The sequence below is a fragment of the Schistocerca serialis genome, chromosome 2, assembly GCF_023864345.2.
Source record: "Schistocerca serialis cubense isolate TAMUIC-IGC-003099 chromosome 2, iqSchSeri2.2, whole genome shotgun sequence".
Classification (NCBI taxonomy): Eukaryota; Metazoa; Arthropoda; class Insecta; order Orthoptera; family Acrididae; genus Schistocerca; species Schistocerca serialis.
This window is the reverse complement of record NC_064639.1, coordinates 495676696-495692146: the sequence shown is the minus strand read 5'-3', so window position 1 is coordinate 495692146 and position 15451 is coordinate 495676696. Positions and strand designations below refer to the sequence as shown.

At 43.1% G+C, this 15451-nt stretch overlaps 1 protein-coding gene across 1 annotated transcript in view; it reads left to right on the top strand.

Moving 5' to 3' along the window:
- Window positions 1-15451, top strand: part of LOC126456136 (glutamate receptor ionotropic, kainate 2-like) — a 293829-nt gene that overhangs the window by 242501 nt on the left and 35877 nt on the right. Inside the window, exon 14 of the mRNA XM_050091890.1 lies at window positions 1765-1963. Coding sequence (XP_049947847.1) covers window positions 1765-1963 — 199 coding nt within the window. The remainder of the gene's footprint in view (window positions 1-1764; window positions 1964-15451) is intronic.

Here is a 15451-nt window from a genome sequence, read left to right as displayed (position 1 = left end):
GATGACATCGAACCAATACGTGACTAGAAATTTGATCCAAAGACGCTACAGAATAGTATCGATGGTCGCTTACCTAAACTCACCGGTATATTTGAAGAATGTGGTTGTGAGGGAGGTATTCATTGGCAGGACACATGCCTCGTGTTAAATTGTTTATCATATACTACGCATAACCCATTAGATGCTGTAATCGATACACATTGAAGCGCCAAAGAAACTGGTGTAGACAAGCGCATTCAAGTACAGAGATATGTAAACAGGCAGAATACAGCGCTGCTGTCGGCAACGCCTATATAAGACAACAAGTGTCTGGCGCCGTTGTTAGATCGGATACTGCTGCTACAATGGCAGGTTATCAAAATTTAAGTGAGTTTGAACGTGGTGTTATAGTCGGCGCACGAGCGATGGGACAGAGAATCTCCGGGGTAGCGATGAAGTGGGGTTTTTCCCGCACGACCATTTCACGAGTGTACCGTGAATTCTAGGAATCGGGGAAAACATAAAATCTCAGACATCGCTGCGGCCGGAAAAAGATCCTGCAACAACGGGACTAACCACGACTAAAGAGAATCGTTGAACTTGACGGAAGTGCAACCCTTTCGCAAACTGCTGCGCATTTCAATGCTGGTCCACCAACAAGTGTCAGCGTGCGAATCATTCAACGAAGCATCATCGATAGGGGCTTTCGGAGCTGATGGTCCACTCGTGTACCCTTGATGACTGCACGACACAAAGCTTTACGCCTCGCCTGGGCCCGTCAACACCAACATTGGACTGTTGTTGACTGGAAACATGTTGTCCGGTCGGACGAGTCTCGTTTCAAATTGTATCGAGCGGATGGAGACAACCTCATGAATCGATGGACCCTGTAAATCAGCAGGGGCTGTTAAAGCTGGTGGAGGCTCTGTAACGGTGTTAGGTGTGTGAAGTTCGAGTGATATGAGACCCGTGATACGTCTAGATACGACTCAGACAGGTGACACATACGTAAACATCCTGTCTGATCACCTGTATCCATTCGTGTCCATTGTGCTTCCTGACGGACATGGGCAATTCCAGCAGGACAAAGCGACACCCCACATGTCAAGAATTGCTACAGAGTTCATTAGTGAGCATATCTGGAACGCCTTGTAACGTGCTGTTCAAAAAGGATCTCCACCTTGTCGTAGTCTTACGGATTTCTGGACAGCCCTGCAGGATTCATGATATCAGTTCTCTTCAACACCACTTCAGACAATCGTGTCGATGCGAAGTCGTGTTGCGGCACTTCTGCGTGCTCACGGGAGCCCTATACGATATCAGGCAGGCGTACCAGTTTCTTTGGTTCTTCAGCGTATGGCATAAGTATTATATTTTTGGGAACACACAGTTCGTACACTTTTCAGTTTTCTATTAACATTATCTAATATAAAAGTCGATTGTCTTTGAAGCCATGCAGTTTGTATTTTTCCCGACGAAAAGATGAGTTACGTTTCTAGCTTCTATCGCTTCTTACGTACCCCTACTAATTGCCACAATGCCCAGTGATGAAGGTGCGAGAAAGCTCTGATCTAGCGGCTACTGGTTTCAGTATCTTTTTAGTGCTCTGTTGCTTTGTTGGGTTTATCTCGTAGACATTCCTGGTACCCTATTTAAAACAAACTTTGAATTACATCGTAGTTTTTGTCAGTATCATTTTTAAACATGCTGTTGAATCAATTTATGGGAGCACCATGCTCAGAACCTTACGCTATCAGCCTATGAATGTGTTGTTCTCGCTGGCAGGGCCGTGTCGACGCGGATTATGGCGGGCACGTGGGCCTTCTTTAAGCTGATCATGCTCGCCTCCTACACGGCCAACCTGGCGGCGTTCCTCACCAGCAGCAGGATGGAGTCTCCCATCAACAGCGTCAACGACCTGGCCAAGCAGAGCAAGATCAAGTACGGCCTCTACGGTTCTGGTTCCACTGCTGGCTTCTTCAAGGTACGGGCTGAAGTACAATGATGTGCAAAAGAAATGCTTTCTATAATAACCACTTTTATATGGCCCATAGCTTCTCAAACGGACTGTGGGGGTTCACCCTCAGGTGACGCAGAGAGACGTACAAAAGTTCGCGGGCTAGAAGAAGGGGAGCGGAGGCAGAAGGTGTTCGTAAAACTCCTTCTGGTGTGTCCATAAAATGTTCTCAAAAACCTAATGTAATACGTACAACAGAACTGGTGTACGAGATAAATTTTGTTTTCTGCCAGTGCTGTGATGAATGCGTTTGGTTACATGCGCCATCATCTCACACAAGTGAAAAGGGTGTTATATCATTTGATAAATTTTGACGTGAAAACGTCAATTAGCTCATCGATCTGGCTTTCCTGTGTGACAAAATACCGTCAGATTTGCATCGCTAGTAACAACGAGACTAGTAATGCGTAAACAGTTGTAGAGCCCACAACGAATAAATCAAGTTCATACGTGTTTGTCACACAGTATTTGTTTTGATGTTACAAAATAATGGAAGACGTCGTCTCATGTGACTAGTAAATAAGCTCGGAATTACACAGAATGGAAGTCAGAGGAAAATCCGCATCGTAAGGGATCCAGAAGACCTTTAGGCTGCTGATTTAATGCGAGAACTACGGCAGCCTCGAAGTATAGACGTAAAAACGCCGCAAAACGATTACGTAGCTGGCGCATCGGGCATACAGCGGCCAACGACAGTCAAGAAATCCTGTAACCATTACTCTGCTCTGTACAACCATTGTATTAAAGAGAGTGATAACTACATTACATGCTATTACGAAACAGTTGTTACGATTTTATCATGGCGTTTCCTGAAAAATTAAGGCGCAGTGTCAACTGCGAACACAAAAACTTTTGCTTGCATAGCAACAAATAAATTCAGTTATGCTTACAGATATTCCCAGTTACCCCATGCTTTATATAACAATATGTAGCATAATATTAGTAACAAAGAGCAAATTTCTACTGTACGTTGTAAAATCTTGACTTGTTTAGAATCGTCTCTGCAATTGATGTTAGCTGAAGATTAAAGACAGTGCACGGCATCAAGGAGTAGCAGTAACATGTCAGTATTCAATAACCACATATAATTAAGGATAAAAGGTGATCGGAGTTAAAAATTTATGGAAAAAACGTCATAAATTATTAAGTCAGTGAACTTAAATACTTATCATAGGTACTTTCTCAAGCGAACGGGAGATGACGATAACGTTAATTATGACGCTCATAAACCTTCTCAGCTTCGTTTCATTTATTTTGAAATACACTGGTGAGTCGCTTTTCTCAGCGAATTGAATATTCAAAGAAGCTTCGGGCTTGCTGCCGGTTGTCGTTAACTACAATTCACGAAATTTCGAGTGGGCACCTGCCAGTCATCTTCATGTGAAGTATCGAAGACTTCGATGACTCACCTGAAGATGACTGGCACGTGTTCAGTCGAAATATCATGGATTGTAGTTAACGAAGACTGGCAACAAGTTTGTAAGTTCTTTGATTATTCAGATACGTTGTTGACTCTGTCGAGAAATATTGTTAAATTAATGTGGTTGAAAATGAGAGAGAACTGCTTTATAAATTTCTTAATAACGCCGCTGGCCTCAACGAATTTCATGCATCATGGCAAGTGTGAATGTAAATAGTGATGTTCCTTGAGTACAGAGGTGTTATTCCCCCATTTTTGCTGATCAGTATGCATTAGAAATTAAGTTACAAATTATCACGAATATAGTGATTTCTGTTAAAACGGAGCTTTCGTGATCAATAAGGGATGCTCCTGCGGGTGACGTTGGCGTCAAAACGTTTCCAGTTCCTGGCAACCTAGCATCAGAGAATCGTTTCTTAGGAACTTGCTGCAAAAAATACGCAGTAAGGTTGGCCACAAAAGTAGGTTTGCTGTGGTCAGCCGAATGTTTCTTCCTGGATATAAGACTCATGGATAATAGCCATCCTGAATTTTGAGATACGTCTCAAGGAGACATGCTCTTCTGCATTCGGTATTCTCTGCAGACAGGTCACAATTTTCAGAATATTTCATTAAGTGTTGTATCCACAGAAGAATAGGCAAGGAAACCACGTTGATGAGTTATCAAATGTTCAAATGGCTCTGAACAATATGGGACTTAACATCTGAGGTCATCAATCCCCTAGAACTTAGAACTACTTAAACCTAACTAACCTAAGGACATCACACACATCCATGCCCGAGGCAGGATTCGAACCTGCGACCGTAGTGGTCACGCGGTTCCAGACTGAAGCGCCTAGAACCGCTCGGCCACAACGGTGAGTTATCATTTCAGTTGTTTAGCTACATGCAATTCGTCACAACTTTCGGCTAACTTAACGAAGGTAGCATGAATGAACGGTCGCCACCTTTCAGGAAACGCCAAAAGGTTCTACTCCCCAATTTAGCATTACACATCTGTATCACTCTTTTTCTTCTCATTGTCCAATGATTCTTATGATCTGAAAGTCCTTTCTTTCTGTTTTACTCAGTTTTCCGAGTAATGTTCGTCGGATTTGACGTTTTGAAGAAACGGGACTTCTGCCGCCAGACATGGGGGCGCGGACTGCATAGCGAACACCCGCTGCGGCGCGGACCGACTAGGGAGCGCCCAGCACGTTACAGGCATAAATACTGGACTCGATCTGCCCATTCTCACGTATCACCTGAAGAAGATAGCAAGTTATGCCGTCGAAATATCATGCGCGAACGACGCAAACATCCGGTAGAAGTCCCGTTTTTTTCAAAATGTCAACACATCGCTGGGAAAGCACGAAGAATTACTTCGTCGGATTTGTTACTACCATTTTTATGATACAAGCACTCTCTGGCACGTTCTAAGTTTGATAAACGTCATTCGATCGATATGATCTAATTCCTTATATAAACGATATTCACAATACGTCTTCACGAAAAAAATCACACCTTTGTACATATACTATCTGTTAAAAAATGTCCGGACATCCATGTGTAATGCAGCATTGAGCACTAGATGTCACGAGTGGTGGACAGGCTAGAAGAGAACTCACTAATCAGTCGATATAAAAGAAGGCAGGGTATATCGTGCAGACAGCAGGGAAGCAGTTACAGTAAGATAGGTCGGTCGTTAGAGCTCAGTGACTTCAAACATGAACATAATAAATCCATCAACGACATTCGAACTCTTCTAAAGATGTTCAAGGTGAATTTTGCAGATGTGATTGTGAAATGGAAACGCAATCCCCCACGCGGATCCTCTATGACCTGATTCCTTTTGCCCATCTGCTCCTGTTCCTCGAACATATCCGCATACTCTACACCTCCCGCTGCCTTGACCCCCCTCACCCCCTGCTTGCTCCCCTCCTCACCAATCTGCGCCCTCTGCCACGCCTTCACTGTTCTGTCCCCCCTACCCTCCATCTCTACACCCTTCATCTCCTTTTCCAAGGTGGCCTCCATCAACTCCCGCTCCCGGATGATGCCCTCCCTCCCTCCATTTATCCGTACTATCAACTCTGACCCTCACGCCCCTTCTTTCCTCTGTCTTTTCTCCGAGCTCCCTCTTCCCCCCTTCCATCCTGCTTTCTCCCCACCTAACCTCTCTTTGCTTCCCCTCTCCCACCTACCCCCAGAGTCCTTTTGTATGCCCCTCCTCTACCTTTCCCCACTCCCTGTGTGCAGTGTTCAAGTGAATGTTCAGTGTTGTTGGTCTTTCCAAAGTGTTGCAAACATAAACCATGCTATCGTTGGGTGTGATTTTTATATCTCTTGTGACCAGAAACCAGACTGTCGCTGTGTTTTTTTAATTGTCTGTCTACTATTTTACCTGTCTGTCTCATGTGTATTTTATTAGCATCATCAACCCTTTGTTTTATGTTTGAAGTTCCACGAATTCTGTAGAATGAAGAGCAGCGTACTATGCTGCTGCCAGCCCACGCCCTTTGTGGGGGGGGGAATCGAAACTCAATAAAGGAAAAAAATGGAAACGCAAAGGAACAAGCACAGCTAAACCGAAATCTGGCAAACCTCATGTACTAGTGGACAGTGATGGTCGAGTATTGAGGAGTGAGGTTGTAAAAAATCGCAAGAAATCGGTGGAAGGGATCACTCGTGAGTTCTAAAATGCTACCAGTGGTCCAGCTGACACAATAACTGCGTATAGGGAGTTAAAAATACTGGGGTACAATGATCGAGCAGATCCTTAGAAGCCACGTATTTCTGTAGACAACGCTAAGCGACACTTGAGCTGGTGTAAAGAGCGGCGCCACAGCGACAGGCGTCGATACGTTCCAGGCCTGGCACACCTCGCTGTATTCCCTAAATTCCATTAGTCAATCATATTTCTGCCACACTATTTACTCTGGTTGCTAATTACACTAATGATATCAATGACTGTAAAAGTCAAGCAGACTACCCTGGAGAATTTTTTGGAACATTGTCCTTACAAAAAACAGTGATCGGTGAAAGTAATTAAAATTATTTCAATGAAACAATCTTCGTCGCCTGTACGTCGTATATATTTTGTTTGCTGATCGGTTTCGATCTTTTATAAGGCACTCATCAGACCATTTGTTTACTCTGTAAACACGAGTGTTGCATATCATAACTGGTCGAGGAATGAATTCAATCCTGGAAATAAAATAACACGAAACGAATGGCTACACATCTACAACTACATTTATACTCCGCAAGCCACCCAGCGGTGTGTGGCGGAGGGCACTTTACGTGCCACTGTCATTGCCTCCCTTTCCTGTTCCAGTCGCGTATGGTTCGCGGGAAGAACGACTACCGGAAAGCCTCCGTGCACGCTCAATCTCTCTAATTTTACATTCGTCATCTCCTCGGGAGGTATAAGTATGGGAAAGCAATATATTCGATACCTCATCCAGAAACGCACCCTCTCGAAACCTGGACAGCTAGCTACACCGCGATGCAGAGCGCCTCTTTTGCAGAGTCTGCCACTTGAGTTTGCTAAACATCTGCGTAAAGCTATCACGCTTACCAAATAACCCTATAACGAAACGCGCCGCTCTTATTTGGATCTTCTCTATCTCCTCTGCAACCCGACCTAGTACGGATCCCAGTACTCAAGTATAGGTCGAACGAGTGTTTTGTAAACCACCTCCGTTGTTGATGGACTACATTTTCTAAGGAGTCTCCCAATGAATTTCAACCTGGCATCCGCCTTACCAACAATTAATTTTATATGATCTTTCCACTCCAAATAGTTCCGTACGCATACTCCCAGATATTTTACAGAAGTAGCTACTACCAGTGTTTGTTCCGCTATCGTATAATCATACAATAAAGGATCCTTCTTTCTATGTATTCGCAATACATTACATTTGTTTGCGTTAAGAGTCAGTTGCCACTCCCTGCACCAAGTGCCTATCCGCTGCAGATCTTCCTCTTATTTGAAGAGTAAAGAAAATGGTCATAAAAAACCGACACAGACCACTAAACGAAATGTATACCATTGGTGACAGCTGGAGCAGGTGATGTGGAACAGAGACCACTCTGGAGGCATGTGGAACTCTGCTGTGAAGAGCTCAGTCGCTCGTGGTTTTATAGCGGACGCTCCACCCACCGCCTTCTGCATAACGCCACCAACAGCCTGTCATAGAGAACCGTTACTGTAAGCTGTGGGAGCAGTTTGTAAACGTATGTTACTGTAAGTTAATGTCGTGGGAAAAACAATTATGGGTGTCATGAATATACGTAAAAGACGTGCAATATAAACTGTTCTTAAATAGAGGAGATCTACTCGCCCAATGAGACTGGTTCATTTCAATATATGCTGCTCTTTATAGGTGAAGTGAGTGAAGCAAAGATGGTTGATGGAACGCCAGCTGATTGCCAAGGCGAAGAATGTCAGTCGGTATGCTCCACTATGAGCCAAAGATGTGGCATTCAGTATGTAGCGACATGACTTTAACTTACTACAACGTAAGTTTACAAAATTCTCTCGCAGATTACAGCGACGGCACTCTACTGTTGCCTTGTGATGACGTCATGCAGGAGGCGGTTTGTGGAGCTTTCAGTGTGAAACCACGATCGACAGAGCTCCGCTCAGCAGCGATCCACTATCCTCAAGAGCATCCTGCTGCACGTCACCATCTCTTGCATTCACCAGTGGTATACTAGACATCTATTTTTTGTTATTTTACGTATAGCATTGTATTCATTTCTTGACCACATACGATGTGTAACACTCTTATTTGCAGAGCAAGGAAAATGGTCATAAAAGACCGAAACCGATCACTAAACGAAATGTATATAGTATAGATGCGACATAGTGTTTCATTGAAATAATTTTAACGCATCTTCTCCTATGTGTTAATCTTCTTTAAACTGTTTGAGAACTTTTGCATGTGGTTTCGTAAATGTCACTTCTGAGCCCTGCGTTGGAGGGCTGGCAGCATACCACAGCAGCGTCTGCAGGCCGAGATCCATGCAGAGGTGCTTCCTGAAGGACAGAGGCTGTCTTTCCAGGACCCTTCCAACAGGAGAAGGGGTAGTGCCTCTGGTCAACTGGGACGCAGGCATTCAGTCATCCAACAATGTTCTGATGAGTCCCGTTCTGGCGGCCCCAAAAGATTTTTTGAGCTGTAGGCCGACAGTGCTCGCAACACGGATGCAGTTAAAACGTGAGAATAATGAATCTTAGAGAGCATCGACCATAGCAAGCAAATGGCCGATTTACAACCAGACCCAAGTCGGTCAAAGCACGCTTTGCAGAGGGCACTGTACACAACCCAGTGACTTCTCGGTAGACAGTTGCAGCGGGACACAATCTGTATAGATTCCTATCTCCTGCTGTTCCGAAGGAAGCGAAGCTATTCAGCTTTTTTTAACGTGTTTTCGATCTCCCATTGAAAGCAATTTGCGTTGACTAGACACCAGCCACGGTGGCGCGAGGATTTTTTCCTCCAGAAGGTGGTACGTGTTCTTATGGGGCGTTCTTACAAAATAATCGAGAGTGGGAGGCTAGGACCTGAAGATGAGGAAATCTTGTACGCTGGAAACCCACGGACTGGTGGCCTAAGCAAGAAATCGATGACGTAGGAAATGGAAATGGAATGTTCTAGAAGTGACGCTGGCAAGAATCCGACAGACTGGACAATTTTTTACACCATTCCCTTGGCGTGAGAATAAAAATCACATAAACAATTACATCACTGGCCATAATGTATATATGCAGACTGAACTGACGCTTGAAAAATTGTACTAAAGATACAAACGCCACATTTATACCAAAAAAATTTGAAGTTCAGACATCCAGTAACTTTCCCAATTGTTCCAATTGTAGCTGCTACAGGCAACGCAAAAATGATAGTAGATGATAAATAAATTACGTTCTGAAACAAGTGGTAAATCTCTAGCTATCAAACTGCAGTGCGACAGCCGTTTACAGACAACGCTCATCAGCCATCTAACCTGATCCACAGCGACATATAACCCAGTATACCACCACTCTATCGTGATAACATGTACTATTGCTAACGAAATAAAAACTTCTTACGTGATAGGTCTTAAGAAATCACATACGCCACACCATCAGGAAACTGTCAAAAAAGGCAGTGGCACCAGTGCGCCACAACAGCTTCGAAAGCTGTAGCTGGTACATCTGCAAACTCAATACAGAATCACGATCAAACAGACCGACAGGAGCTAAAGTTCTTTTCGGTACGGCCGGAGATAGGAAAAGTCAATGATCGATACTCCGAGAGGATAACTGTTTGCACAGATGCTTTTCTCGTTAACGAAGCTATCGTACACCTTTATTAGTACCTGTGCTGTTGTTGGTGGTAGGTCAGTGACTTCATCCCACCTTTGCACTGACTTACGAAAACGTTATAGTGAGTGGGACATACAATTTAGCATGAACCTTGAACCACAGAACTTTTCTCGTGTTAACATATCCTTCGCAGAGGCGAAAGAAAGTGAAATGGACAAGGATGCCCGCAAGAAGCAAGAACTGGTGGACAATAATTCGACGCTATAACGTTTGAAACATAACCTCTGAAATGTGTCCGTTTGCTTGCTGTAACCTTGTCGTTGATTTACAGGAGCATATGTAATTGGAAGAATCAAGGATAAGAAGCAAAGTAAGGCCGTGCTGCCGTCTCTGAAATTTGCCACTCGCCGCTGGGGCACCACATGCCAGCAGCTCACACTGGATAACTGCTCCTGATCAATATCACAATACAGTCAGAAAGCGCAGGGGTATGTTTTATAGAGATCTGTTACTTGCAGCGCATTTTGGCTTCCATCTACTTTCGCGCAACCACAATCAAACACGCGGTGGTGGCTGAGTTACGTGCGTTTACTACGATAAACGGATGTTAAGCTTAACGAAAAACACAGCTTTCACACCAGTACAGTCTTCAGAATTACGGGGAAAGGCTCAATCATCTTACTACTTGTTAGTATTTATTTTTTCCTTCCGACAACAACATTGTTAATCGCTTGTTCTTCGTTTCCGAACGCCGAAACAGTGATCCTGGAATTCGGTCTGCCTATCATGTAAAATTATCTACTTATGCCACTCCAGGACATGTAAATACCACGTCTGACTAGAATAAAGAAAAAATAAAACTATTAGTAATAATGAAATGCTTTTCCTGTCAGAACGCTTTAACTGAGCAGATTTCATAAGTACCATATAGTTCGGTTGCGAAAATTTCTCAAAATTACACTAATTCAAATTAGTAACTGAATATTTAATTTTTATAATGAACGTTCAAATTTCTACTCTGTTGTTTATTTCTTTCCTTTGTTCTAGAACAATTTGTTAGCGACATTAAATTGCTACAGTTTTCACAGAGGCGGAAATTATTTAAGGAGTTTACACAATTTAGGTTATCAGAGTGTCAGTCTACAATGGCAGGTCACAATTTCCTTTTACAGTGCAATAAAACATCAAGTGATTAACATTGTCGATACTTTTGGGTAGCGTCCTGAGGTCGTAACTGATAAAACCAATTCATTATCACTTTTCCCTACGAAGGAACACTAGAAAAATATTTGACATTCGAAGGCACCACTTCCTTCTAAACAAACGAAACAGAATCCGATTCACTTCATCGCAAAACTATATAACTTTTGATGGTGTTGGGACAGCAACCAGCCACAAATTTACTTTCAGTCCCTTTATTCAAAGGGTACCGTTAACGGTTTCGAATCGTTGTGATTCTTCTTCAGACGGTTTACATGCTTTCCTTATAACATGTGGTGTGTTTTTTTTACGGATTAATTGTCCTGCTGTAAGTAAAATGGGGCTGGACGTTTTAGCTGTTAGTGACATTCGGGTAAGGGGTGAGAAAGAAGAGGAAGTGGGAGAATACAACGTCTACCTGTCAGGAGTCAAAGCAGGAATAGCACAATGGGGTGTAGGGCTTCACATCAGGAAAGAAATGGATCCCAGCGTAGTTGCAGTAAGGTGTGTAAACGAACGACTGATGTGGATAGATTTGACAGTGTCTAGCAAGAAAATTAGGATTGTGTCAGTATATTCGCATTGTGAAGGGACAGATCAAGATAAGATGGATAGTTTTTATGAGGCACTCAGTAATGTAGTTGTTAGAGTAAAGGACAAGGCCAGTGTTCTGCTCATGGGTGATTTTAATGCCAGGATTGGAAATCGAACAGAAGGGTATGAAAAGGTTATGGGTAAATTTGGAGAGGATATGGAGGCCAACAGGAACGGGAAACAACTCTTGGATTTCTGTGCCAGTATGGGCTTAGTAATCACAAACTCCTTTTTTTAAAAATAAGAACATTCACCGGTATACTTGGGAAGGCAGGAGAACCAGATCTGTCATTGACTATATAATAACAGATCAGGAATTCAGGAAGGCTGTGAGGGACACACGTGTATTCAGGGGATTCTTTGATGACACTGATCATTATTTAATCTGCAGTGAAATTGGGATTGTGAGGCCGAAAGTGCAGGAGGTCAGGTCCATATGTAGGAGGATAAGAGTGGAGAAACTTCAGGATAAGGAAATCAGGCACAAGTACATAACAGCGATCTCAGAAAGGTACCAGATAGTTGAATGTAGTCAATTACAGTCATTGGAAAAGGAATAGACAAGGTACAGGGACACAGTACTAGAAGTGGCTAAAGAATGTCTTGGAACAGTAGTGTGTAAAAGTAGAATGAAGCAAACAGCTTCGTGGAATGACACAGTCAAGGCAGCCTGTAAAAGGAAAAAGAAGGCGTATCAAAAATGGCTACATACTAGAACTCAGGTAGACAGAGAAAGTTATGTTGAAGAAAGAAACAAAGCCAAACAGATAATTGCAGCATCCAAGAAGAAATCTTGGGAAGACTTTGGAAACAGGTTGGAGACTATGGGTCAAGCTGCTGGAAAACCATTCTGCAGTGTAATTATCAGTCTTCGAAAGGGAGGTAAGAAGGAAATGACAAGTATTTTGGACAGGTCAGGAAAACTGCCGGTGAATCCTGTGGATTCCTTGGGCAGATGGAGGGAATATTTTGAAGAGTTGCTCAATGTAGGTGAAAATACGATCATTAATGTTTCAGATTTCGAGGTAGAATGGGATAGGAATGATGATGGAAATAGAATAACATTTGAGGAAGTGGAGAAAATGGTCAATAGATTGCAGTGCAATAAAGCAGCTGGGGTGGATGAAATTAAGTCGGAACTCATCAAAAACAGTGGAAGGTCAGGTCTTAAATGGCTACACAGGATAATTGAAATGGCGTGGGAGTGGGGATAGGTTCCATCAGACTGGACAAAAGCAGTAATCACACCAATCTTTAAACATGGAAACAGAAAAGATTGTAACAACTACAGAGGTATCTCTTTAATCAGCGTTGTGGGTAAAATCTTCTCAGTTATTGTTGAAAGTGAGAGTATTAGTTGAGGCCCAATTGGATGAAAATCAGTGTGGATTTAGGCCTCTTAGAGGTTGTCAGGACCAGATCTTTAGCTTACGGCAAATAATGGAGAAGTGTTATGAGTGGAACAGGGAATTGTATCTATGCTTTATAGATCTAGAAAAGGCATATGACCGGGTTCCTAGGAGGAAGTTATTGTCTGTTCTACGAGATTATGGAATAGGAGGCAAACATTTGCAAGCAATTAAAGGTCTTTACATGGCTAGTCAGGCAGCAGTTAGAGTTGACGGTAAATTGAGTTCATGGTTCAGAGTAGTTTCAGGGTAAGACAAGGCAACCTGTCTCCACTGTTGTTCATATTATTTATGAATCATATGTTGAAAACAAAAGACTGACTGGGTGAGATTAAGATATGTGAACACAAAATAAGCAGTCTCTCATATGCGGATGCAGGTGCTGGACTCGTATGACGAGGCCAAATGCAACTTTCTTTCTCCTCGCAGCCACCACACACATTTACATCCATTGTGGTTCTGAGCGCAGAACTGGGACTTGCATGAAAAGACTGTGTCCTGAATTAAGTAAAGCCGCAACAACGGCCGTCGTGCTGACAGTTCGTGGTGCTCCAGACACCGTCGCACTGTCCGTGTGAATACTTGTCTTGCTGCAAACAAATCCATTTTTTTAACTTAAGTACGTGACGTGGAGTACGTTCATGCCCGGTCAAGTGTACAATATGTCATCTCAGGTGCTAGTTGCGTGTGACCTTTGATGTCCTGCGTAGTGGTGGGGTATGGCTCTCCTGAACCAAAATCTTCAAATGTGTGTGAAATCGTATGGGACTTAACTGCTAAGGTCATCAGTCCCTAAGCTTAAACACTACTTAACCTAAATTATCCTATGAACAAACACACACACCCATTCCCAAGGGCGGACTCCAACCTCCGCCGGGACCAGCCACACAATCCATGACTACAGCTCCTTAGACCGCTCGGCTAATCCCGTGCGCTCCTCTGAACCCATCGATTCCATATACACATGACAGTTGTGGTATCTCGATCAACATGATCAGTGATACAGAGGTTTCATAAACGACAGACTCGAGAATTCTCGATTTGCCACTGTTGAACTCTGACACATGATGGTAGATGCTTCTGCTTACTACCCGACCACGATATTACTGAACTTGGGCTCTTGTGGCCTATATCCGAAACTTGCTGTGTTTACTGTAAACAAGTACAGGGGTGGCAGAGGAAAACACATCATACTGTGAATGATTTCGAGACAGTTGTGCGTATGCTATCAAGTCGTTCAGAAAGTCCTCGTAAAATATCACGAAAATCTGACTGAAGTGCCCTCACTCCCAGATGCAATAATAAAACAAACATTTAAATGTCATTTATGAATGAGAAACACACTGCGTATTCTTTCCTTATGTACGGAATGTATACATCGTCCCTCTTACCTGCTATAAGCAGTTTCGTTGAAACTCTAATGAATTACGTATCTCAGCAACTATCACACTTTATGTTGCAATTTTATTGCACAGCAGTGTAATACCCGCCTAAGTCAATGCTGGGGTAGTTCCCTAATATCTAACCCAGAAAAGGTGCATGAAAAAATTCGAAACGCGAAAATACTAAGCACTGAGCACTTTTAAGCTTTTACAGACGATGTCCCCATTTTAGATGAAGGCGATGTTGAGGGATCTTCTAGTACATGGCACCTGAGAAAAAACTGCCAGATTCAACATGAACGCAGAGTTATTAGCACAGCATCTCACGAACAAAACAGCACAGCGATAGGAAGGAAAATATGTAGGCTCCAACAAGGTATCTGAAATATTTTTCATGTTGAGAAAATTCGACGAGGACTGAATTTACATTCAGAAGCACCCTTAGATGCATTAATAGACTGAACACTATACTCTGTTCAAAATTACTGTATGATTAGGAATTACGAAGGAAGCAGTGAGATGAGCCTCATGCAGGAGGCACAGCACGTATCCAACCAATCTCATGAGACACGTAGCCGCAGCAACCATCAGCTGTTGCCAAACTTTCATTCATACCACCACAACACGTCTGTCAACACATGGCTTCAGTTTCTGGCTCATCAGAAATCGTAATAACAGGTTAAGTGTAAACCGTAAGATTTGTTTAAGTTACTGACACGAAACGGGCAACCACTTAAATCTTGAAGCACGACTGGAATCTTAGGAGTCACATGTGACTGACATTACGAGAGCTGAAAAAAAACAGTAAATTCCGATCGGTCGCGAAGCTGAAACCACAGTGAAAATCATAAATGTTTTATCTTAGCTACAGCTTACATTTACTCCTCCACCTAGGTGCCGCTCAGACTTATGCATGTGTCGTAGCCTTCTGCCTGTTTTCCAATACCTTCGTCATAGAAGGCACCCAACTGTGCTTCCCGCCAATTCTCTACGCCGGTCCGCAGTTCGTTGTCTGTGCCGAAATACTGACTTCATAGCTAGCATTTTATGTGAGCTGAGTTGAAAATTAGAGGGAGCCACATGATCAAACACTTCCCGTCGAAAACACTGCAAGAGCGTCTTCATTGCCCCAGCAGTTTGCGGCCGAGAATTATC